The following is a 24,554-nucleotide window of genomic DNA, read 5'->3' as shown; positions in this document are numbered from 1 at the left end:
TCGGAGCATGAGTGTGGAGCATGGTAGTATGTTTGGAAAAACACCCCTAGAGTTTGAGAGCTACAAGCCCCCACTCACCCAGTAATTTTTGAACTGTCCCTAAATTATCCTATTAAAACACTACATGGGAAATACGTCATGAACTCACAACAATTGAAAGTGCAGAGTATAAAACAGTACTTAGCCTAATATATTATGAACAGCCACGATAGCGTCGTCTACTGTTTGGTCTATTTTGAATCAATATTTCAACTCGCCAGCACACTCTACGTATTTCCCACTGGTGTTTCCCAACTGCAGTCCTCAGGTTGCCCCAGCAACACACATTCACATTTTAGAGCCAGACAAGCATGCTTGATTCAATTTGTTTACTAATCCTTCGATTAGTTAAATCAGTCCAGAGCTACAACAACAATGTGTGCTGATTGAACCAAACTAAATAGTTGGAGGATGTGGGCATCGATCCCGCTACCTCTCGCATGCTAAGCGAGCGCTCTACCATTTGAGCTAATCCCCCTGTGCCTCCAACCAGAAGTATGAAATCTCAATGACCGCACTGCCAAATCCCTCGTCCGTAAGAAAGGATACTTTTTAACAAGTATGCTTGCTTCAGCTGTCTAAAAGTATTTTTCATGGTAGTTCAGTAAAGGTTGAAGTAGTGATAGGAGTAAGCCCAGTGGTGGAAATAGTTGTATTGTTGGGTTAGTATCCAGAGCTACAACAACAATGTGTGCTGATTGAACCAAACTAAATAGTTGGAGGATGCGGGCATCGATCCCGCTACCTCTCGCATGCTAAGCGAGCGCTCTACCATTTGAGCTAATCCCCCTGTGCATCCAACAAGAAGTATGAAATCTCAATGACCACACTGCCAAATCCCTCGTCCATAAGTAAGGATACTTTTTAAAAAGTATGCTTGCTTCAGCTGTCTAAAAGTATTTTTCATGGTAGTTCAGTAAAGGTGGAAGTAGTGACTGCAGTAAGCCCAGTGGTGGAAATAGTTGTATTGTTGGGTTAGTGAGTTTTGGGTGTATGATAGCAGAAAAACCTGCGAGTCTGGAGTTCCCCCTGCTGGCTGTCTGTGGAATAACATTAGGATCAGTTGATCGTGGGGAAATGCATGTTAGTCGCCCGAAACATGGTCACTGTTTTCCTGTCTTTTGTCGTGCTTATGCTCACTGCGTCTCAGTGGATCGCTCCAAGGCCTTTCTACTGTAAGCAGAGGAGAGGACAGCCTTCCAGTAGAATAAATAAGAGTCACAGCTCCCAACATTTACTAACAAATGAACAGCTACTAAATCAAAGATCTGTCTCATAAACTACACATGTGCCTACATGTGATAACCAAAGGGGATTTTTTGCATTACCCCAAGCGACCACATAATTTGTCCCTTTAATTCAAGTAATAATTCGGTGGTTTGGTGGGATTTCCTAAATTCCAGTGTGTTTCTGCTTGCCACAACAAAGTCAAAAGAGAGAATGAACTGGCACACAGACTAAGATATTAGGACCTGTTTAGTAGCAAACAGAAGGCTGTCCATCATATCGCAAAGCCATTATGACAAGGGCTCCTCCTCCCCTGTAGGATAAATAATAATAATTATAATTTATTCTATATAGCACTTTTCATTACACACAGAATCTCAAAGTAGCTTTAAAAACTCAAATAAACTCAAGGTGATCTGTTACATACTTGGCCGATGGCTTCCAAAGCTTCAGATGATAATAATAAGATGGAGAGTGATGGAGTCTGTAGTTAGAGAGGAGTTGAGGCAGTTCACTTCAGATACTTAGCTTGCACTTGTATGTGCTAGAGAACTGTGCTACATACCAATTATTTTCAATATGTATAAATATAGAGATAGAAATATATGTATGACTCCTGCTCTTTTTGTTTTACCTTTTAATAAATCACTTAAATGGGGATCCCTCTTAATGGTTCATGAGTAATTTGGTATTGTTCGGCATGTTTAACGTTACCTGCCTAAGTACCTTAGATCGCAAGCCCATAATTAGTCAATAGGGCTGACTGGCTAGCTACTAGTACTGTTAACTAGCCAGATAGCAACAAAGCATTGTTAGCTAGCTAATGTAACCATGAAGAATTGACATCTATCTTACATATTATTCGTTTTAGGTCATTTTTGTCCTGTTTAGCTATCTGGCTAGCTAAATTGTTACGATTCACATATCTAGCTGATAATTGTGACGTCAAACGTTTGCTTTGTGTATATCTTGATTCGTCTATTGTTGCCATTGTCCTGGCTGGAAGGAGGTTCAGTGAATGGGGCTGTGAAGCGTGAGGTAATACAGTAGGGGGAGTGCGAGTGCTTCTTAAATGTATTGCTTTATGCATTCTCCTCACTCGCGTCCACACAAAAACGTACTCAAGAGAACGGAGTGGAGAATACAATCGGAGCATGAGTGTGGAGCATGGTAGGTAGTATGTTTGGAAAAACACCCCTAGAGTTTGAGAGCTACAAGCCCCCACTCACCCAGTAATTTTTGAACTGTCCCTAAATTATCCTATTAAAACACTACATGGGAAATACGTCATGAACTCACAACAATTGAAAGTGCAGAGTATAAAACAGTACTTAGCCTAATATATTATGAACAACCACGATAGCGTCGTCTACTGTTTGGTCTATTTTGAATCAATATTTCAACTCGCCACCACACTCTACGTATTTCCCACTGGTGTTTCCCAACTGTAGTCCTCAGGTTGCCCCAGCAACACACCTTCACATTTTAGAGCCAGACAAGCACGCTTGATTCAATTTGTTTACTAATCCTTCGATTAGTTAAATCAGTCCAGAGCTTCAACAACAATGTGTGCTGATTGAACCAAACTAAATAGTTGGAGGATGCGGGCATCGATCCCCCTACCTCTCGCATGCTAAGCGAGCGCTCTACCATTTGAGCTAATCCCCCTGTGCATCCAACAAGAAGTATGAAATCTCAATGACCGCACTGCCAAATCCCTCGTCCATAAGAAAGGATACTTTTTAACAAGTATGCTTGCTTCAGCTGTCTAAAAGTATTTTTCATGGTAGTTCAGTAAAGGTTGAAGTTTTGATAGGAGTAAGCCCAGTGGTGGAAATAGTTGTATTGTTGGGTTAGTATCCAGAGCTACAACAACAATGTGTGATTGAACCAAACTAAATAGTTGGAGGATGCGGGCATCGATCCCGCTACCTCTCGCATGCTAAGCGAGCGCTCTACCATTTGAGCTAATCCCCCTGTGCCTCCAACAAGAAGTATGAAATCTCAATGACCGCACTGCCAAATCCCTCGTCCATAAGAAAGGATACTTTTTAACAAGTATGCTTGCTTCAGCTGTCTAAAAGTATTTTTCATGGTAGTTCAGTAAAGGTTGAAGTAGTGATAGGAGTAAGCCCAGTGGTGGAAATAGTTGTATTGTTGGGTTAGTATCCAGAGCTACAACAACAATGTGTGCTGATTGAACCAAACTAAATAGTTGGAGGATGCGGGCATCGATCCCGCTACCTCTCACATGCTAAGCGAGCGCTATACCATTTGAGCTAATCCCCCTGTGCATCCAACAAGAATGATGAAATCTCAATGACCACACTGCCAAATCCCTCGTCCATAAGTAAGGATACTTTTTAAAAAGTATGCTTGCTTCAGCTGTCTAAAAGTATTTTTCATGGTAGTTCAGTAAAGGTGGAAGTAGTGACTGCAGTAAGCCCAGTGGTGGAAATAGTTGTATTGTTGGGTTAGTGAGTTTTGGGTGTATGATAGCAGAAAAACCTGCGAGTCTGGAGTTCCCCCTGCTGGCTGTCTGTGGAATAACATTAGGATCAGTTGATCGTGGGGAAATGCATGTTAGTCGCCCGAAACATGGTCACTGTTTTCCTGTCTTTTGTCGTGCTTATGCTCACTGCGTCTCAGTGGATCGCTCCAAGGCCTTTCTACTGTAAGCAGAGGAGAGGACAGCCTTCCAGTAGAATAAATAAGAGTCACAGCTCCCAACATTTACTAACAAATGAACAGCTACTAAATCAAAGATCTGTCTCATAAACTACACATGTGCCTACATGTGATAACCAAAGGGGATTTTTGCATTACCCCAAGCGACCACATAATTTGTCCCTTTAATTGAAGTAATAATTAGGTGGTTTGGTGGGATTTCCTAAATTCCAGTGTGTTTCTGCTTGCCACAACAAAGTCAAAAGAGAGAATGAACTGGCACACAGACTAAGATATTAGGACCTGTTTAGTAGCAAACAGAAGGCTGTCCATCATATCGCAAAGCCATTATGACAAGGGCTCCTCCTCCCCTGTAGGATAAATAATAATAATTATGATTTATTCTATATAGCACTTTTCATTACACACAGAATCTCAAAGTAGCTTTAAAAACTCAAATAAACTCAAGGTGATCTGGTACATACTTGGCCGATGGCTTCCAAAGCTTCAGATGATAATAATAAGATGGAGAGTGATGGAGTCTGTAGTTAGAGAGGAGTTGAGGCAGTTCACTTCAGATACTTAGCTTGCACTTGTATGTGCTAGAGAACTGTGCTACATACCAATTATTTTCAATATGTATAAATATAGAGATAGAAATATATGTATGACTCCTGCTCTTTTTGTTTTACCTTTTAATAAATCACTTAAATGGGGATCCCTCTTAATGGTTCATGAGTAATTTGGTATTGTTCGGCATGTTTAACGTTACCTGCCTAAGTACCTTAGATCGCAAGCCCATAATTAGTCAATAGGGCTGACTGGCTAGCTAATAGTACTGTTAACTAGCCAGATAGCAACAAAGCATTGTTAGCTAGCTAATGTAACCATGAAGAATTGACATCTATCTTACATATTATTCGTTTTAGGTCATTTTTGTCCTGTTTAGCTATCTGGCTAGCTAAATTGTTACGATTCACATATCTAGCTGATAATTGTGACGTCAAACGTTTGCTTTGTGTATATCTTGATTCGTCTATTGTTGCCATTGTCCTGGCTGGAAGGAGGTTCAGTGAATGGGGCTGTGAAGCGTGAGGTAATACAGTAGGGGGAGTGCGAGTGCTTCTTAAATGTATTGCTTTATGCATTCTCCTCACTCGCGTCCACACAAAAACGTACTCAAGAGAACGGAGTGGAGAATACAATCGGAGCATGAGTGTGGAGCATGGTAGGTAGTATGTTTGGAAAAACACCCCTAGAGTTTGAGAGCTACAAGCCCCCACTCACCCAGTAATTTTTGAACTGTCCCTAAATTATCCTATTAAAACACTACATGGGAAATACGTCATGAACTCACAACAATTGAAAGTGCAGAGTATAAAACAGTACTTAGCCTAATATATTATGAACAGCCACGATAGCGTCGTCTACTGTTTGGTCTATTTTGAATCAAATTTTCAACTCGCCACCACACTCTACGTATTTCCCACTGGTGTTTCCCAACTGCAGTCCTCAGGTTGCCCCAGCAACACACATTCACATTTTAGAGCCAGACAAGCACGCTTGATTCAATTTGTTTACTAATCCTTCGATTAGTTAAATCAGTCCAGAGCTACAACAACAATGTGTGCTGATTGAACCAAACTAAATAGTTGGAGGATGCAGGCATCGATCCCGCTACCTCTCGCATGCTAAGCGAGCGCTCTACCATTTGAGCTAATCCCCCTGTGCCTCCAACAAGAAGTATGAAATCTCAATGACCGCACTGCCAAATCCCTCGTCCGTAAGAAAGGATACTTTTTAACAAGTATGCTTGCTTCAGCTGTCTAAAAGTATTTTTCATGGTAGTTCAGTAAAGGTTGAAGTAGTGATAGGAGTAAGCCCAGTGGTGGAAATAGTTGTATTGTTGGGTTAGTATCCAGAGCTACAACAACAATGTGTGCTGATTGAACCAAACTAAATAGTTGGAGGATGCGGGCATCGATCCCGCTACCTCTCGCATGCTAAGCGAGCGCTCTACCATTTGAGCTAATCCCCCTGTGCCTCCAACAAGAAGTATGAAATCTCAATGACCGTACTGCCAAATCCCTCGTCCGTAAGAAAGGATACTTTTTAACAAGTATGCTTGCTTCAGCTGTCTAAAAGTATTTTTCATGGTAGTTCAGTAAAGGTTGAAGTAGTGATAGGAGTAAGCCCAGTGGTGGAAATAGTTGTATTGTTGGGTTAGTATCCAGAGCTACAACAACAATGTGTGCTGATTGAACCAAACTAAATAGTTGGAGGATGCGGGCATCGATCCCGCTACCTCTCGCATGCTAAGCGAGCGCTCTACCATTTGAGCTAATCCCCCTGTGCCTCCAACAAGAAGTATGAAATCTCAATGACCGCACTGCCAAATCCCTCGTCCATAAGAAAGGATACTTTTTAACAAGTATGCTTGCTTCAGCTGTCTAAAAGTATTTTTCATGGTAGTTCAGTAAAGGTTGAAGTAGTGATAGGAGTAAGCCCAGTGGTGGAAATAGTTGTATTGTTGGGTTAGTATCCAGAGCTACAACAACAATGTGTGCTGATTGAACCAAACTAAATAGTTGGAGGATGCGGGCATCGATCCCGCTACCTCTCGCATGCTAAGCGAGCGCTCTACCATTTGGGCTAATCCCCCTGTGCCTCCAACAAGAAGTATGAAATCTCAATGACCGCACTGCCAAATCCCTCGTCCATAAGATAGGATACTTTTTAACAAGTATGCTTGCTTCAGCTGTCTAAAAGTATTTTTCATGGTAGTTCAGTAAAGGTTGAAGTAGTGATAGGAGTAAGCCCAGTGGTGGAAATAGTTGTATTGTTGGGTTAGTATCCAGAGCTACAACAACAATGTGTGCTGATTGAACCGAACTAAATAGTTGGAGGATGCGGGCATCGATCCCGCTACCTCTCGCATGCTAAGCGAGCACTCTACCATTTGAGCTAATCCCCCTGTTGCATCCAACAAGAAGTATGAAATCTCAATGACCACACTGCCAAATCCCTCGTCCATAAGTAAGGATACTTTTTAAAAAGTATGCTTGCTTCAGCTGTCTAAAAGTATTTTTCATGGTAGTTCAGTAAAGGTGGAAGTAGTGACTGCAGTAAGCCCAGTGGTGGAAATAGTTGTATTGTTGGGTTAGTGAGTTTTGGGTGTATGATAGCAGAAAAACCTGCGAGTCTGGACTTCCCCCTGCTGGCTGTCTGTGGAATAACATTAGGATCAGTTGATCGTGGGGAAATGCATGTTAGTCGCCCGAAACATGGTCACTGTTTTCCTGTCTTTTGTCGTGCTTATGCTCACTGCGTCTCAGTGGATCGCTCCAAGGCCTTTCTACTGTAAGCAGAGGAGAGGACAGCCTTCCAGTAGAATAAATAAGAGTCACAGCTCCCAACATTTACTGACAAATGAACAGCTACTAAATCAAAGATCTGTCTCATAAACTACACATGTGCCTACATGTGATAACCAAAGGGGATTTTTTGCATTACCCCAAGCGACCACATAATTTGTCCCTTTAATTGAAGTAATAATTCGGTGGTTTGGTGGGATTTCCTAAATTCCAGTGTGTTTCTGCTTGCCACAACAAAGTCAAAAGAGAGAATGAACTGGCACACAGACTAAGATATTAGGACCTGTTTAGTAGCAAACAGAAGGCTGTCCATCATATCGCAAAGCCATTATGACAAGGGCTCCTCCTCCCCTGTACGATAAATAATAATAATTATGATTTATTCTATATAGCACTTTTCATTACACACAGAATCTCAAAGTAGCTTTAAAAACTCAAATAAACTCAAGGTGATCTGGTACATACTTGGCCGATGGCTTCCAAAGCTTCAGATGATAATAATAAGATGGAGAGTGATGGAGTCTGTAGTTAGAGAGGAGTTGAGGCAGTTCACTTCAGATACTTAGCTTGCACTTGTATGTGCTAGAGAACTGTGCTACATACCAATTATTTTCAATATGTATAAATATAGAGATATAAATATATGTATGACTCCTGCTCTTTTTGTTTTACCTTTTAATAAATCACTTAAATGGGGATCCCTCTTAATGGTTCATGAGTAATTTGGTATTGTTCGGCATGTTTAACGTTACCTGCCTAAGTACCTTAGATCGCAAGCCCATAATTAGTCAATAGGGCTGACTGGCTAGCTACTAGTACTGTTAACTAGCCAGATAGCAACAAAGCATTGTTAGCTAGCTAATGTAACCATGAAGAATTGACATCTATCTTACATATTATTCGTTTTAGGTCATTTTTGTCCTGTTTAGCTATCTGGCTAGCTAAATTGTTACGATTCACATATCTAGCTGATAATTGTAACGTCAAACGTTTGCTTTGTGTATATCTTGATTCGTCTATTGTTGCCATTGTCCTGTCTGGAGGGAGCTGTGAAGCGTGAGGTAATACAGTAGGGGGAGTGCGAGTGCTTCTTAAATGTATTGCTTTATGCATTCTCCTCACTCGCGTCCACACAAAAACTTACTCAAGAGAACGGAGTGGAGAATACAATCGGAGCATGAGTGTGGAGCATGGTAGTATGTTTGGAAAAACACCCCTAGAGTTTGAGAGCTACAAGCCCCCACTCACCCAGTAATTTTTGAACTGTCCCTAAATTATCCTATTAAAACACTACATGGGAAATACGTCATGAACTCACAACAATTGAAAGTGCAGAGTATAAAACAGTACTTAGCCTAATATATTATGAACAGCCACGATAGCGTCGTCTACTGTTTGGTCTATTTTGAATCAATATTTCAACTCGCCACCACACTCTACGTATTTCCCACTGGTGTTTCCCAACTGCAGTCCTCAGGTTGCCCCAGCAACACACATTCACATTTTAGAGCCAGACAAGCACGCTTGATTCAATTTGTTTACTAATCCTTCGATTAGTTAAATCAGTCCAGAGCTACAACAACGTGTGCTGATTGAACCAAACTAAATAGTTGGAGGATGCGGGCATCGATCCCGCTACCTCTCGCATGCTAAGCGAGCGCTCTAGCATTTGAGCTAATCCCCCTGTGCATCCAACAAGAAGTATGAAATCTCAATGACCACACTGCCAAATCCCTCGTCCATAAGAAAGGATACTTTTTAACAAGTATGCTTGCTTCAGCTGTCTAAAAGTATTTTTCATGGTAGTTCAGTAAAGGTTGAAGTAGTGGTAGTGATAGGAGTAAGCCCAGTGGTGGAAATAGTTGTATTGTTGGGTTAGTATCCAGAGCTACAACAACAATGTGTGCTGATTGAACCAAACTAAATAGTTGGAGGATGCGGGCATCGATCCCGCTACCTCTCGCATGCTAAGCAAGCGCTCTACCATTTGAGCTAATCCCCCTGTTGCATCCAACAAGAAGTATGAAATCTCAATGACCACACTGCCAAATCCCTCGTCCATAAGTAAGGATACTTTTTAAAAAGTATGCTTGCTTCAGCTGTCTAAAAGTATTTTTCATGGTAGTTCAGTAAAGGTGGAAGTAGTGACTGCAGTAAGCCCAGTGGTGGAAATAGTTGTATTGTTGGGTTAGTGAGTTTTGGGTGTATGATAGCAGAAAAACCTGCGAGTCTGGAGTTCCCCCTGCTGGCTGTCTGTGGAATAACATTAGGATCAGTCGATCGTGGGGAAATGCATGTTAGTCGCCCGAAACATGGTCACTGTTTTCCTGTCTTTTGTCGTGCTTATGCTCACTGCGTCTCAGTGGATCGCTCCAAGGCCTTTCTACTGTAAGCAGAGGAGAGGACAGCCTTCCAGTAGAATAAATAAGAGTCACAGCTCCCAACATTTACTAACAAATGAACAGCTACTAAATCAAAGATCTGTCTCATAAACTACACATGTGCCTACATGTGATAACCAAAGGGGATTTTTGCATTACCCCAAGCGACCACATAATTTGTCCCTTTAATTGAAGTAATAATTCGGTGGTTTGGTGGGATTTCCTAAATTCCAGTGTGTTTCTGCTTGCCACAACAAAGTCAAAAGAGAGAATGAACTGGCACACAGACTAAGATATTAGGACCTGTTTAGTAGCAAACAGAAGGCTGTCCATCATATCGCAAAGCCATTATGACAAGGGCTCCTCCTCCCCTGTAGGATAAATAATAATAATTATAATTTATTCTATATAGCACTTTTCATTACACACAGAATCTCAAAGTAGCTTTAAAAACTCAAATAAACTCAAGGTGATCTGTTACATACTTGGCCGATGGCTTCCAAAGCTTCAGATGATAATAATAAGATGGAGAGTGATGGAGTCTGTAGTTAGAGAGGAGTTGAGGCAGTTCACTTCAGATACTTAGCTTGCACTTGTATGTGCTAGAGAACTGTGCTACATACCAATTATTTTCAATATGTATAAATATAGAGATAGAAATATATGTATGACTCCTGCTCTTTTTGTTTTACCTTTTAATAAATCACTTAAATGGGGATCCCTCTTAATGGTTCATGAGTAATTTGGTATTGTTCGGCATGTTTAACGTTACCTGCCTAAGTACCTTAGATCGCAAGCCCATAATTAGTCAATAGGGCTGACTGGCTAGCTACTAGTACTGTTAGCTAGCCAGATAGCAACAAAGCATTGTTAGCTAGCTAATGTAACCATGAAGAATTGACATCTATCTTACATATTATTCGTTTTAGGTCATTTTTGTCCTGTTTAGCTATCTGGCTAGCTAAATTGTTACGATTCTCATATCTAGCTGATAATTGTGACGTCAAACGTTTGCTTTGTGTATATCTTGATTCGTCTATTGTTGCCATTGTCCTGGCTGGAAGGAGCTGTGAAGCGTGAGGTAATACAGTAGGGGGAGTGCGAGTGCTTCTTAAATGTATTGCTTTATGCATTCTCCTCACTCGCGTCCACACAAAAACGTACTCAAGAGAACGGAGTGGAGAATACAATCGGAGCATGAGTGTGGAGCATGGTAGTATGTTTGGAAAAACACCCCTAGAGTTTGAGAGCTACAAGCCCCCACTCACCCAGTAATTTTTGAACTGTCCCTAAATTATCCTATTAAAACACTACATGGGAAATACGTCATGAACTCACAACAATTGAAAGTGCAGAGTATAAAACAGTACTTAGCCTAATATATTATGAACAGCCACGATAGCGTCGTCTACTGTTTGGTCTATTTTGAATCAATATTTCAACTCGCCACCACACTCTACGTATTTCCCACTGGTGTTTCCCAACTGCAGTCCTCAGGTTGCCCCAGCAACACACATTCACATTTTAGAGCCAGACAAGCACGCTTGATTCAATTTGTTTACTAATCCTTCGATTAGTTAAATCAGTCCAGAGCTACAACAACAATGTGTGCTGATTGAACCAAACTAAATAGTTGGAGGATGCGGGCATCGATCCCGCTACCTCTCGCATGCTAAGCGAGCGCTCTACCATTTAAGCTAATCCCCCTGTGCATCCAACAAGAAGTATGAAATCTCAATGACCACACTGCCAAATCCCTCGTCCATAAGTAAGGATACTTTTTAAAAAGTATGCTTGCTTCAGCTGTCTAAAAGTATTTTTCATGGTAGTTCAGTAAAGGTGGAAGTAGTGACTGCAGTAAGCCCAGTGGTGGAAATAGTTGTATTGTTGGGTTAGTGAGTTTTGGGTGTATGATAGCAGAAAAACCTGCGAGTCTGGAGTTCCCCCTGCTGGCTGTCTGTGGAATAACATTAGGATCAGTTGATCGTGGGGAAATGCATGTTAGTCGCCCGAAACATGGTCACTGTTTTCCTGTCTTTTGTCGTGCTTATGCTCACTGCGTCTCAGTGGATCGCTCCAAGGCCTTTCTACTGTAAGCAGAGGAGAGGACAGCCTTCCAGTAGAATAAATAAGAGTCACAGCTCCCAACATTTACTAACAAATGAACAGCTACTAAATCAAAGATCTGTCTCATAAACTACACATGTGCCTACATGTGATAACCAAAGGGGATTTTTTGCATTACCCCAAGCGACCACATAATTTGTCCCTTTAATTGAAGTAATAATTCGGTGGTTTGGTGGGATTTCCTAAATTCCAGTGTGTTTCTGCTTGCCACAACAAAGTCAAAAGAGAGAATGAACTGGCACACAGACTAAGATATTAGGACCTGTTTAGTAGCAAACAGAAGGCTGTCCATCATATCGCAAAGCCATTATGACAAGGCCTCCTCCTCCCCTGTAGGATAAATAATAATAATTATGATTTATTCTATATAGCACTTTTCATTACACACAGAATCTCAAAGTAGCTTTAAAAACTCAAATAAACTCAAGGTGATCTGGTACATACTTGGCCGATGACTTCCAAAGCTTCAGATGATAATAATAAGATGGAGAGTGATGGAGTCTGTAGTTAGAGAGGAGTTGAGGCAGTTCACTTCAGATACTTAGCTTGCACTTGTATGTGCTAGAGAACTGTGCTACATACCAATTATTTTCAATATGTATAAATATAGAGATAGAAATATATGTATGACTCCTGCTCTTTTTGTTTTACCTTTTAATAAATCACTTAAATGGGGATCCCTCTTAATGGTTCATGAGTAATTTGGTATTGTTCGGCATGTTTAACGTTACCTGCCTAAGTACCTTAGATCGCAAGCCCATAATTAGTCAATAGGGCTGACTGGCTAGCTACTAGTACTGTTAACTAGCCAGATAGCAACAAAGCATTGTTAGCTAGCTAATGTAACCATGAAGAATTGACATCTATCTTACATATTATTCGTTTTAGGTCATTTTTGTCCTGTTTAGCTATCTGGCTAGCTAAATTGTTACGATTCACATATCTAGCTGATAATTGTGACGTCAAACGTTTGCTTTGTGTATATCTTGATTCGTCTATTGTTGCCATTGTCCTGGCTGGAAGGAGGTTCAGTGAATGGGGCTGTGAAGCGTGAGGTAATACAGTAGGGGGAGTGCGAGTGCTTCTTAAATGTATTGCTTTATGCATTCTCCTCACTCGCGTCCACACAAAAACGTACTCAAGAGAACGGAGTGGAGAATACAATCGGAGCATGAGTGTGGAGCATGGTAGGTAGTATGTTTGGAAAAACACCCCTAGAGTTTGAGAGCTACAAGCCCCCACTCACCCAGTAATTTTTGAACTGTCCCTAAATTATCCTATTAAAACACTACATGTGAAATACGTCATGAACTCACAACAATTGAAAGTGCAGAGTATAAAACAGTACTTAGCCTAATATATTATGAACAGCCACGATAGCGTCGTCTACTGTTTGGTCTATTTTGAATCAATATTTCAACTCGCCACCACACTCTACGTATTTCCCACTGGTGTTTCCCAACTGCAGTCCTCAGGTTGCCCCAGCAATACACATTCACATTTTAGAGCCAGACAAGCACGCTTGATTCAATTTGTTTACTAATCCTTCGATTAGTTAAATCAGTCTAGAGCTACAACAACAATGTGTGCTGATTGAACCAAACTAAATAGTTGGAGGATGCGGGCATCGATCCCGCTACCTCTCGCATGCTAAGCGAGCGCTCTACCATTTGAGCTAATCCCCCTGTGCCTCTAACAAGAAGTATGAAATCTCAATGACCGCACTGCCAAATCCCTCGTCCATAAGAAAGGATACTTTTTAACAGGTATGCTTGCTTCAGCTGTCTAAAAGTATTTTTCATGGTAGTTCAGTAAAGGTTGAAGTAGTGATAGGAGTAAGCCCAGTGGTGGAAATAGTTGTATTGTTGGGTTAGTATCCAGAGCTACAACAACAATGTGTGCTGATTGAACCAAACTAAATAGTTGGAGGATGCGGGCATCGATCCCGCTACCTCTCGCATGCTAAGCGAGCGCTCTACCATTTGAGCTAATCCCCCTGTGGCTCCAACAAGAAGTATGAAATCTCAATGACCACACTGCCAAATCCCTCGTCCTTAAGTAAGGATACTTTTTAAAAAGTATGCTTGCTTCAGCTGTCTAAAAGTATTTTTCATGGTAGTTCAGTAAAGGTGGAAGTAGTGACTGCAGTAAGCCCAGTGGTGGAAATAGTTGTATTGTTGGGTTAGTGAGTTTTGGGTGTATGATAGCAGAAAAACCTGCGAGTCTGGAGTTCCCCCTGCTGGCTGTCTGTGGAATAACATTAGGATCAGTTGATCGTGGGGAAATGCATGTTAGTCGCCCGAAACATGGTCACTGTTTTCCTGTCTTTTGTCGTGCTTATGCTCACTGCGTCTCAGTGGATCGCTCCAAGGCCTTTCTACTGTAAGCAGAGGAGAGGACAGCCTTCCAGTAGAATAAATAAGAGTCACAGCTCCCAACATTTACTAACAAATGAACAGCTACTAAATCAAAGATCTGTCTCATAAACTACACATGTGCCTACATGTGATAACCAAAGGGGATTTTTGCATTACCCCAAGCGACCACATAATTTGTCCCTTTAATTGAAGTAATAATTCGGTGGTTTGGTGGGATTTCCTAAATTCCAGTGTGTTTCTGCTTGCCACAACAAAGTCAAAAGAGAGAATGAACTGGCACACAGACTAAGATATTAGGACCTGTTTAGTAGCAAACAGAAGGCTGTCCATCATATCGCAAAGCCATTATGACAAGGGCTCCTCCTCCCCTGTAGGATAAATAATAATAATTATGATTTATTCTATATAGCACTTTTCATTACACACAGAATCTCAAAGTAGCTTTAAAAACTCAAATAAACTCAAGGTGATCTGGTACATACTTGGCCGATGGCTTCCAAAGCTTCAGATGATAATAATAAGATGGAGAGTGATGGAGTCTGTAGTTAGAGAGGAGTTGAGGCAGTTCACTTCAGATACTTAGTTTGAGCTAATCCCCCTGTGCCTCCAACAAGAAGTATGAAATCTCAATGACCGCACTGCCAAATCCCTCGTCCATCAGAAAGGATACTTTTTAACAGGTATGCTTGCTTCAGCTGTCTAAAAGTATTTTTCATGGTAGTTCAGTAAAGGTTGAAGTAGTGATAGGAGTAAGCCCAGTGGTGGAAATAGTTGTATTGTTGGGTTAGTATCCAGAGCTACAACAACAATGTGTGCTGATTGAACCAAACTAAATAGTTGGAGGATGCGGGCATCGATCCCGCTACCTCTCGCATGCTAAGCGAGCGCTCTACCATTTGAGCTAATCCCCCTGTGCCTCCAACAAGAAGTATGAAATCTCAATGACCACACTGCCAAATCCCTCGTCCTTAAGTAAGGATACTTTTTAAAAAGTATGCTTGCTTCAGCTGTCTAAAAGTATTTTTCATGGTAGTTCAGTAAAGGTTGAAGTAGTGACTGCAGTAAGCCCAGTGGTGGAAATAGTTGTATTGTTGGGTTAGTGAGTTTTGGGTTTATGATAGCAGAAAAACCTGCGAGTCTGGAGTTCTCCCTGCTGGCTGTCTGTGGAATAACATTAGGATCAGTTGATCGTGGGGAAATGCATGTTAGTCGCCCGAAACACGGTCACTGTTTTCCTGTCTTTTGTCGTGCTTATGCTCACTGCGTCTCAGTGGATCGCTCCAAGGCCTTTCTACTGTAAGCAGAGGAAAGGACAGCCTCCAGTATAATACATAGAGTCACAGCTCCCAACATTTACTAATAAATGAACAGCTACAGATATTTTGCTTGCACTTGTATGTGCTAGAGAACTGTGCTACATACCAGTTATTTTCAATATGTATAAATAAAATGATAGAAATACATGTATGACTCCTGCTCTTTTTGTTTTACCTTTTAATAAATCACTTAAATGGGGATCCCTCTTAATGGTTCATGAGTAATTTTATTTTTGTTTTACATTGTAATAAAGCACTTAAATGGTGATCTCTCTTAATGGTTCATGAGTAGTTTGGTATTGTTCGGTTTTTTTCATTGTAAAATGAGAAAGGCAATGTAGCAGTGTGTCTGTGTCCCTGTTCGAAGTTAGTTTCACTCCTATGGTCGTCTGGGTTATCTGTTTTGTTTTGTGCCCTAGCCCATTGACTATGCTCTGTGGCATGGCTGATACGCTTATCAACAGAGGTCAACCTTACATTCGTAAAAATAGAATCCTGAGCAAAATCATCCAGAAAAAAAGGTCAAAAGCACATGAGAACACAAATTCACATCAATGTTTGGAGTCTCCCATTCCACCTACTGGGAAAAGCTTGAGCACAGTTATAAATTCACACACAAAATAAATGACATATCAGACAAATTATTTATTGCCAATAACATATAACATAGTTTCTGTAAATAGCTCACTAAATGTTGAAACTGAATCCTGAAAGTTCCGTTCTATGCAGCACATTTCTACGTGCAAATTCTAAACGTTCAAACGTTTCGATCTACTGTCCCGCCTGAAGTTATAGTTTAACCAATGGGAATGCCAATAGCTCTTCAAGGACCAATTAAATTGCACATTCCCCACCATGCTCCTTCCTTTACATTATGGCCTGCATTTTGGATTGTCGGGTATCGTTTTAATGTCCCTGCTGAGGACTAGAACATATACTATTCGTACCACATATTTGGTGCTCCCTCATTTTATAGATTTGGAAAGAAAATACGAGCTGCTAACATACTCGGTTCCACAAGACATTACAGCTCAGTGGTGGTCGCGAGGGTGAGGCAGTATCAGTAGGGAGAGGCCGTGAGGACGAAATTAGGGAAGGGAGTGGGAGGTCTTCCACCTTCTCATCCTAAACAGCAAGCAGTGTACTGTCGACAGCATTGGACTAAAACTCCAACCCAAGGTTCCTAAACGCTATCTGGCTGTTAAGTGCAGCCCGCTCGGGATAAGGCCAGGGACCCGCCGTGGCAGACGTTGGCATTGCGCTTTTGCGGCACCGGTATGGTTTATGATGTGGAACAGTATGTGAGCAAGCCACCTTCACATGCTCTCCATAAATGGGGACAATAGGAAATCATTATCGTATTGTGCATCTTAGCTAAGTTAGCCACCAAGCCATCTAATGCGCCGTTTTGGGGCAGATTAAAGCAACTACTGCCCATATTCGTGTCAAGGTATATTTACTGTCTGTGTAGGATTTGGCATAAGGCTCCTTATCGTGAGCGAGCATGGAGGGGCGTTGTGGATTGAGCCAACTTTGCTAGCTAGCTTACTCAGTCCAAGATTTCTGTATTTTAACCAGATTTGTGTTTGTTTTAACTTCTTGTATGTTTTCCAACTGTTAAGCATACGTGTTAACATTTTAACTGAGGTTCACTTGTTAGTTTGCAGAGGAGTGCTTTCAAGGTTTGCTTGATTTAATGTTGTCAAAGGAAAAACAATCCAGCTAGCCAGCTAAGTAGCCCAGGTCGAGCTCGTGCACCCTAATGAAGGAGTACAAAGTGGTTGTGTTGGGAAGCGGAGGCGTTGGCAAGTCCGCGCTGACTGTCCAGTTTGTCACGGGCACGTTCATCGAAAAATATGACCCTACAATTGAGGACTTCTATCGGAAAGAGATTGAAGTGGACTCGTCGCCTTCGGTGTTGGAGATCCTTGACACGGCAGGGACAGAACAGTTCGCCTCCATGAGAGACCTGTACATCAAGAACGGCCAGGGTTTCATACTTGTCTACAGTCTCGTCAATCAACAGTCTTTTCAGGTAAAGGCCCTTATTACCTGTTACCAATACCTGCCCACATGTCAAGGAGCATAGCTCTTGCTAGCATCACCAGCTATCAAGATGCATTGTACCCATGTTTTAAGTGGGCCTACTGAGCCATCTCAGTTGTCTTCGTTTTGAGTCGTAACCCCATTGTTGACAAATCAGGAGCCATTTGCAGAGATCCAGCCATAGCCTTAATCCCTACACCTATGGGCTAAATCCAAAATTGTATAAGCTCAACAGGTTGGAAGAATGGCCAATGGGCTGCTACTTAACTCATTGATATACATCAAAGATCTATGCAGCAATGGTTGTTGCACAAACGTTTTCCCACAGTTCCTGAGAATCTCCTTTCTATCCATCCCTAACTCCAGGACATCAGGCCGATGCGAGACCAGATCGTGCGGGTCAAGCGCTTTGAGAAGGTGCCACTGATTCTGGTGGGCAACAAGGTGGACCTGGAGTCTGAGAGGGAGGTGGCAGGTGCAGACGGTCGGGCCCTGGCTCAGGAGTGGGGCTGCCCCTTCATCGAGACCTCAGCCAAGAGCAAGACCATGGTGGACGAGCTGTTTGCTGAGATCGTCCGTCAGATGAACTATGCCACGCTGCCAGAGAAACAGGAGCAGTGCTGCACGGCCTGTGTGGTGCAGTAAAGGAGTAGGGGGACACTGTCCTCTCCACAACTCTCTCCCAGGTAAGAGGCTGAAGCACTATACTTCACCTTCCACACACTAACACTAAGAAGTGATATTGCACACTGATAGGCTTTTCACTGACAACGGGCAAGAATTCACAGGTTGTCAAAAGACGTCTGGGCATGGATAGCAGCAGTGAAGAGTTTGTAATGCAGGGAGATGAGAGGATCAGGGGTGGCACAAAGGGAACCATATGACAGCTGTTAGAAGAAGCAGACGGAAAGGGGGTTTGCTGCACGGACTGATAAAACCGTTGGTTTAGCCTGTTATCATTAGATCAGACAAAGAATGTGGCGTGAAGAAGCCAACTGTCTGAGCAGTGAGCACAGGGGCGGAAAAGAGGAGTGAGGGAAGTGAATGGTTATGTACATTCAGAGAGACGAGAGACCTATGAGCAAGAGAGGGCAGATCCCAGACAAAGAAAAAGGAAAATGCAACATCCTGAATATAAATTGATGTTCCAAAACAGGAAGCAGATTTTCTTCACTGTGAGAACTAACTTCCCCACCCATACAGCAGACACGCAGACATACACATTGAGGTATTGGTCGTTGAGTTTCACAGTTTACATATTGGTGAAATGCTAATTTACTTAATTGTAAAGGTGTTAATTACTTAGTAATATCTTCATATCTACAAGTGTCTCAACACCTATTGTTTTCAGTCTTTGCTCTACTCTCAGTAACACAGTACTTTTTATTTTTCCATTGTTGGAAAGTTCCTGCTTTGATGACCTGTGACCCCAGGAACCACTTCAGCTCCATCACACCTTCTGACCTCTCCAGCTGGCAGTATTACCTACCAGAGGGCAGATTCTTGTCTGTTCATGAGCCAATTCAAGGGAGTCTTGAGCCTGCCCAACCTTTGTTACCTTGACTGTGGAACACATTCACCTGCAGACTCACTGGCCTTCATGGTTTAGGGCCAGGGAAGACCTACTTTTCAATGTATAGGACAGATTTATGAGGATGAAGGGTTGTCTATGGATTTCTATTTTCTCATTTGGGGTTGAGGAGTGCTGGGGCAATGAGCAGTGATCTGCTCGGGACCACAGCGTCCCTTTTTGAAGCTGCTCAGACATTATATCCCCTAGTTTTACTTTGTACTGGAATTGGTTTGTTAAATCTGATATCTCATTTTGAAGTGATAACAGCCATTATACAGGTTTGGGCCTCGGGACAGAATTCAATCAAACCGTGGTAAATATATGATTGCTGTGCTCTACAGCAGTGTTTACCAAATCACCCGATTTCAAGTTGTTAGCTAGGTTTACAACCAATTGGCGACAGATTTTCATAAACGGACTTGTTGCAGTTAGAAATCACTGCGTGATGACGTAGTACACACAATGTACTTTTTTTGCAACCATTTTCATTTATGGAATAAAAATCTAAAGTTCAACGTGTTAAGTTTTGTCAACTGTTGTGTTAAATAGCAAATGTGCCAACTCTGGTCTTGGCACGTGCACTCTAGCTAACAGACCTCAGAGACCGTGCAGGTAGGCTAGTTTACATTACATTATTATGAATAACAATTTTTGTATTTTTTTTGCATCGATCATCATGTCACCAGAATCAGACCCTTGATTTTTATTGGAAAGGAACATCAAGATCACCCTTGCACTTTCATCACCGTGTGACATTCATCAATTATTTAATATGTATGCTAATAAACTGCATGGTTTCCTGAGTGGTAGTGAGAGGACCACATCATCGCGTGACTCCCAAGTTGACTTCGATATGATGGTTTCCACCGCTATTTCTCACAATACATTTTACCGACTCCAAAAGAGTCGAACCAACGACTTGTCTGTCTGCATTTATAAAAATTGTACTGACGCTTCCTGTTTCCATTACAGCTGTCGTGATGTTTTTGTTTTAATACAGTTTGACTTTACTCGCGAAAAGAGTGGTTGGAAAGATGTTTAATGAAGGCTTAATGATAGGTTGGCTGGAGTGGGGAAACACCGCTTTATAGGTCCTAAAACCAACTGTATAGTGGTCATAGAAGCAGCCCAATTTATTTTTTAATTTTTCTGACGGGCGTGGTCAAGCCAGGTCAATGTGCCCCTAAGCATGCGACATTCACATTGAATTGACTGTAGATCCATGTTTGTTTTCTGATTACAGCTGTGTGGTTGCTTTAGATACAGGTTCCTCGGTCATTTGGATTATGACTCATGTTACATGGTTTGATCAAATTCTGGCCCTAAACTAACTTTTATATATATATTTTTTTTTTAAAGTGTCTCATAACCTATTTATTAATATCTAATTACATTGTTATCCAATCATCAAAGTTTTATTTTATACTTGCTTTTGGGTTTGCTTTTTTGACTTCACAGTGAGTTTTTTTGGTTGTAAGTTTTGAATTAACAGAGCCTTAAATGATTTCAGTCTTATGTTGGTTTCTGTGTGGTCATTCTGTCTCGTACTTTCAACTCTTCAACACAAGTACTGCCATGTAGTACAAATCTGATACTAAGATTGAAGGACACTGACCTGATCATGTGGTCACAAGTTTGGAATGTTGATTCGAATGGTCTTACATTTCTGGTTAAGACTTCATTGCAGACTGAAACACACTATATATAGAATATTGTTTCCTACTTCACATCAAATGTAAATCCCTTTATGCAAAGTGCTGTCTGTCCTTCCATTGCACATAATGAGAACTGGCACTTTTTGAGCTGGCTCAATATTCAAATGACCCGACTTGAGTGGCCTTGAGGTTGGGCCATTCTGAATATGTGGTAGAACATATGAGTTTGTCATGTAGAAAGAATAGTCTGTTCTATATAGTATATTTATCTCTGCAACGTTTTGTGTTGCATATAGTAAGGCCAAATACTGTTACACAATCAGCCACAAGAGGGCAGCATTCTCTACATTATTTGAAAGCTAATCTAGCTCTGGGGGCTTTTTTAAATGTATTTTTACATGTCAAACAACGTTTCCATCCAGTTTTTATACGACTAAAGTCATATTGTATTAAACAAAATCACAACAGCTGTGATGGAGACAGGAAGTGTCTGCGTAATTGTATAAATGCCGACAGATAATTTGTTCGTTCCACATGTTGGGATCTTTTTGTGTCGGTAAAATCAATTATGCGGGAAATACCAGTGGAAACGCCTTAATGCGCAAATATTGAGTTAATCATCTCGAAGTACATTTGGAGTCGCGATGATATGGCTTGTGGTCCTCCCACTACGACTCGGGAAACCATGTACTTTATTAGGTTACAGATTAAATAAATTATGATTAACTTCACAGGGTGGTGAAAGTGCACGGTAATGAGTTTGATGCTGCCTTCCAATATATTGAGGGTCTTATGACATGGTGACATGATGTTCGATGCTTGACTACCGTTTGCCAGATACAATATGATCGTTTTTATCCATAATCTCATCATGTAGTAGACAAAACAACCCGCACAGCCTACTCGCACTGTATATGCTAGCTATTGGCTAGAAAACACGTGTAAAGACCAGAGTAAGCTACGTTTGCTATTTAACACAACAGGTTTGTTTTGACAAAACTAACCGTGGAGTTGAAAATGCGATGGAATTACATTTATATTTTTATTCGGTACATAGAACTTAAGCGAAAAAGTAAATGTGGTGTGCACTATATCATCAACCAAACGTATTTGTTGCGATAGAAATCAGCGCATGTATGTTTTTTATTTGTTTAACCTTTGCCAAGTTAAAAGGTTAAATAAAACATAATAAATGCACTGATGTTTATCGGCAACAAATCCGTTTGGTGAAAACACCACTAATGAGAAATGCGCATCATTCATTTATGTGGATGTTAGAATAGTCGCAAGAAAATCTGTCGCCAATTAAATGGAAACCTACCTACTGGAGACATTTTCAAAATGGTCATAGACAAACTACTCTTATTTTTATGAAAAAAAAAATGTCTAGACTGCAAGTTCATATCCAAACCTGTAGGTGGCAGAGTGATGTATTCTTTAGCGGAAATGCCAAGGCAATGAAAGAAACACGTGACGTCAGGCTACTGAAATTTGTAAACAAACACATGGGACATCTTTAGTACAAGTACTGCAAATTACATTTGATACATGAGCAACCATGAAGAGGGTATTTGTAACTGTAGGAACAACAAGCTTTGATGACCTAATCGAACGTGTTACTTCCCCTGAAGCTGTTCAAGTGAGTATGATATGTGATGGCTACAGAAACTAACGTTAGCTAGCTAGCCAACTGTCCTCAACAATTAGACAATAATAATTTGAGTAGACGTGTCCTACCCTCGCACTAAGATATTTTTTTAGAAAGTTATGCATCTCTCTTGAAGGAGTTGAAAGCCCGCGGCTATCAACATTTGGTCCTGCAGGTTGGACAAGGCTCCATTCTCCCAGATTCAGACAGCTGTCACGAACTCACGTTGGAGGCCTTCCGATTCAAGGATTCCATTGCTGAAAATATCAAATGTGCCGACCTGGTTATCAGCCATGCTGGTGTGTATCTATCTTTAAAGAAATGAAACAAACTAGGTAAACTACCATACCATTGTGCTGGTCTATGATGTTGATGAATTATAATGACTTGTCTTGTATTTTCAGGGGCAGGTAGTTGTCTGGAGACCCTTGGTGCAGGCAAGCCACTGCTAGTGGTGGTCAATGACAAACTAATGGACAATCACCAGCTAGAGCTGGCCAGACAGCTACACCAAGACTCGCACCTACTGTACTGCACCCCCAGGTCAGTGTAAATCCTCATGTGCAACTTGATCATGAGGACTCACTTGGTCAATCTGACATATTGTATATGTACATTTCTGCTAATAAAGTCCTAGAGTTGTCAAACTGTGATTGAAATTCAGTGGGTCAACATACCCTTTTTTCTCAAATGATTTCACAGCACTCTTACTGAGACCCTGAAGACAATGGACCTTGCTGTTCTCTCATCCTTCTTACCTGGACAACCAAAGCATTTTGCCAATTTCCTGGACAGGGCCCTTGGTGTTCAATGATTCCAACGGAGGGCAGTCTCTGAGGTCAGCTCAGTGTTCTGTTATGGACTCTGGAGATGTTTTGCACTCTTCTTCTTCTTCATGTGGCTTTCCAGCAGACTAGACGCTGTGTTGCATACTGCCTTTCACAGGTCAGAGTGGGGATTGCAAATTTTGGTCACAAAAACAAAAAAGGTGAATGAGATAATCTTAAATTGCACCACCATCTAACCCAGCACCTATACACTATCACCAAAAACCAACCACCCCATCCCACTACGTTGGCCCTAAACAATCCTACACCATGCTGTCGGTCTGGGAGGATTGAACCCCTTCTCTCAAAACTTCCTGTAGCTCTTCTGCACTAAAATTTCTCACCCCAAAATATTTCTCTGCTGCTGCAACGACCACATATATCTTCTGTGATTTCCGCTCCATCAGCGCAGTACAGTTGATCACCATGGCTATGATGGTTGCTCTCTGAAACTCCTCATCTTTGCGATGAACTGGAAGTGTGGTTGGCCAGAGGGTAGCCTGGGCCTCGCGTGCCTGGCTTCTAGTTTTTCCTATCAGTATGCAGAGCTAATACCAACTCAGGCAATTGCCTGTGGCCTTACATCGTCATCATTTTGTTTAATAATGCACTATTAAGCAATTGTGACCATCTCTGTTTATGACAAACACTGTGGATTCTGTTTTCTTCCTGCAAATTTGGCTCTAGCTTTTGAGCAGTGGGCTCCCGAGTGGTGCAGCGGTCTAAGGCACTGAATCACAGTGCTAGAGGCGTCACAATAGACACTGGTTCAATCCCGGGCTGTATCACAACCGGCCGTGATCAGGAGTCCCATAGGGCGGCGCACAATTGGCCCAGCAGCGTCCGGGTTAGGGTCTGGCCGGTGTAGGCCGTCATTGTAAAAATAATTTGTTCTTAACTGACTTGCCTAGTTAAATAAAGGTCAAATAAAAATACAATAAAAAAACCCATTCCTGAAGCGAATAAATACTTTGTTTCCCTCTACGACACTCACAAGCTCTTCAGGACACTACTTTTCTACATACCTGATGATTTTCCTTTATGTTTTCTCAAACTTTCCAATTTCTGATACAATTCTCACTTTTTGATGCAAATTAAAAATTGTTACATCTTTCCCATATTCAAGTCATTTAACATATTTTCTTATTAGCTTTATGAACATAAACTGCAACCAAGTTTCTATCTGTGCTGTAATGGCCATAAGCCTTTTACATTTTTTATTATATAAATATAAATGCGACAATTTCAAATTTTACACTGAGTTACAGTTCACAGAAGGAAATCAGACAATGTAAA

At 41.3% G+C, this 24,554-nt stretch overlaps 2 protein-coding genes and 10 non-coding genes across 14 annotated transcripts; 2 read left to right on the top strand and 10 right to left on the bottom strand.

Annotated features, from left to right (window-relative positions):
* Positions 1-756: 756 nt before the first annotated feature.
* Positions 757-829, bottom strand: trnaa-agc. Its single transcript has one exon. It is a non-coding gene; the product is annotated as a tRNA-Ala (tRNA).
* Positions 830-3,170: 2,341 nt separating this feature from the next.
* Positions 3,171-3,243, bottom strand: trnaa-agc. Its single transcript has one exon. It is a non-coding gene; the product is annotated as a tRNA-Ala (tRNA).
* A 2,655-nt stretch (positions 3,244-5,898) lies between these two features.
* trnaa-agc lies at positions 5,899-5,971 on the bottom strand. The gene has a single exon. It is a non-coding gene; the product is annotated as a tRNA-Ala (tRNA).
* Positions 5,972-6,210: 239 nt separating this feature from the next.
* trnaa-agc lies at positions 6,211-6,283 on the bottom strand. The gene has a single exon. It is a non-coding gene; the product is annotated as a tRNA-Ala (tRNA).
* A 551-nt stretch (positions 6,284-6,834) lies between these two features.
* Positions 6,835-6,907, bottom strand: trnaa-agc. Its single transcript has one exon. It is a non-coding gene; the product is annotated as a tRNA-Ala (tRNA).
* Positions 6,908-9,236: 2,329 nt separating this feature from the next.
* Positions 9,237-9,309, bottom strand: trnaa-agc. Its single transcript has one exon. It is a non-coding gene; the product is annotated as a tRNA-Ala (tRNA).
* Positions 9,310-11,322: 2,013 nt separating this feature from the next.
* Positions 11,323-11,395, bottom strand: trnaa-agc. The gene has a single exon. It is a non-coding gene; the product is annotated as a tRNA-Ala (tRNA).
* A 2,032-nt stretch (positions 11,396-13,427) lies between these two features.
* On the bottom strand, positions 13,428-13,500 carry trnaa-agc. Its single transcript has one exon. It is a non-coding gene; the product is annotated as a tRNA-Ala (tRNA).
* Positions 13,501-13,739: 239 nt separating this feature from the next.
* On the bottom strand, positions 13,740-13,812 carry trnaa-agc. The gene has a single exon. It is a non-coding gene; the product is annotated as a tRNA-Ala (tRNA).
* A 1,219-nt stretch (positions 13,813-15,031) lies between these two features.
* trnaa-agc lies at positions 15,032-15,104 on the bottom strand. Its single transcript has one exon. It is a non-coding gene; the product is annotated as a tRNA-Ala (tRNA).
* Positions 15,105-16,355: 1,251 nt separating this feature from the next.
* Positions 16,356-20,637, top strand: rap2c (RAP2C, member of RAS oncogene family). 2 transcript variants are annotated; one of them, XM_021583921.2, is made up of 3 exons: positions 16,356-17,544; positions 17,922-18,137; positions 18,612-18,941. In XM_021583921.2, exons 1-3 carry the CDS (start codon positions 17,272-17,274, stop codon positions 18,696-18,698), a joined length of 576 nt encoding a protein of 191 aa, XP_021439596.1. In that variant the 5' UTR covers positions 16,356-17,271; the 3' UTR covers positions 18,699-18,941. The 2 variants fall into 2 exon arrangements, with proteins under 2 accessions (XP_021439596.1, XP_021439595.1); XM_021583920.2 differs by lacking the exon at positions 18,612-18,941 and adding an exon at positions 18,961-20,637 and having other exon boundaries at positions 16,369-17,544; positions 17,922-18,241.
* Positions 20,638-20,791: 154 nt separating this feature from the next.
* zgc:92907 (asparagine-linked glycosylation 13 homolog (S. cerevisiae)) lies at positions 20,792-24,208 on the top strand. 2 transcript variants are annotated; one of them, XM_021582989.2, is made up of 4 exons: positions 20,792-22,422; positions 22,607-22,730; positions 22,836-22,974; positions 23,134-24,208. In XM_021582989.2, the coding sequence occupies exons 1-4, from the start codon at positions 22,342-22,344 to the stop codon at positions 23,243-23,245; spliced, it is 456 nt and encodes a 151-aa protein (XP_021438664.1). In that variant the 5' UTR covers positions 20,792-22,341; the 3' UTR covers positions 23,246-24,208.
* The last annotated feature ends 346 nt before the right edge of the window (positions 24,209-24,554 follow it).

The sequence above is a fragment of the Oncorhynchus mykiss genome, chromosome 31 (genome assembly GCF_013265735.2).
Source record: "Oncorhynchus mykiss isolate Arlee chromosome 31, USDA_OmykA_1.1, whole genome shotgun sequence".
Taxonomy (NCBI): domain Eukaryota; kingdom Metazoa; phylum Chordata; class Actinopteri; order Salmoniformes; family Salmonidae; genus Oncorhynchus; species Oncorhynchus mykiss.
This window is presented reverse-complemented; position numbering and strand designations above follow the sequence as displayed.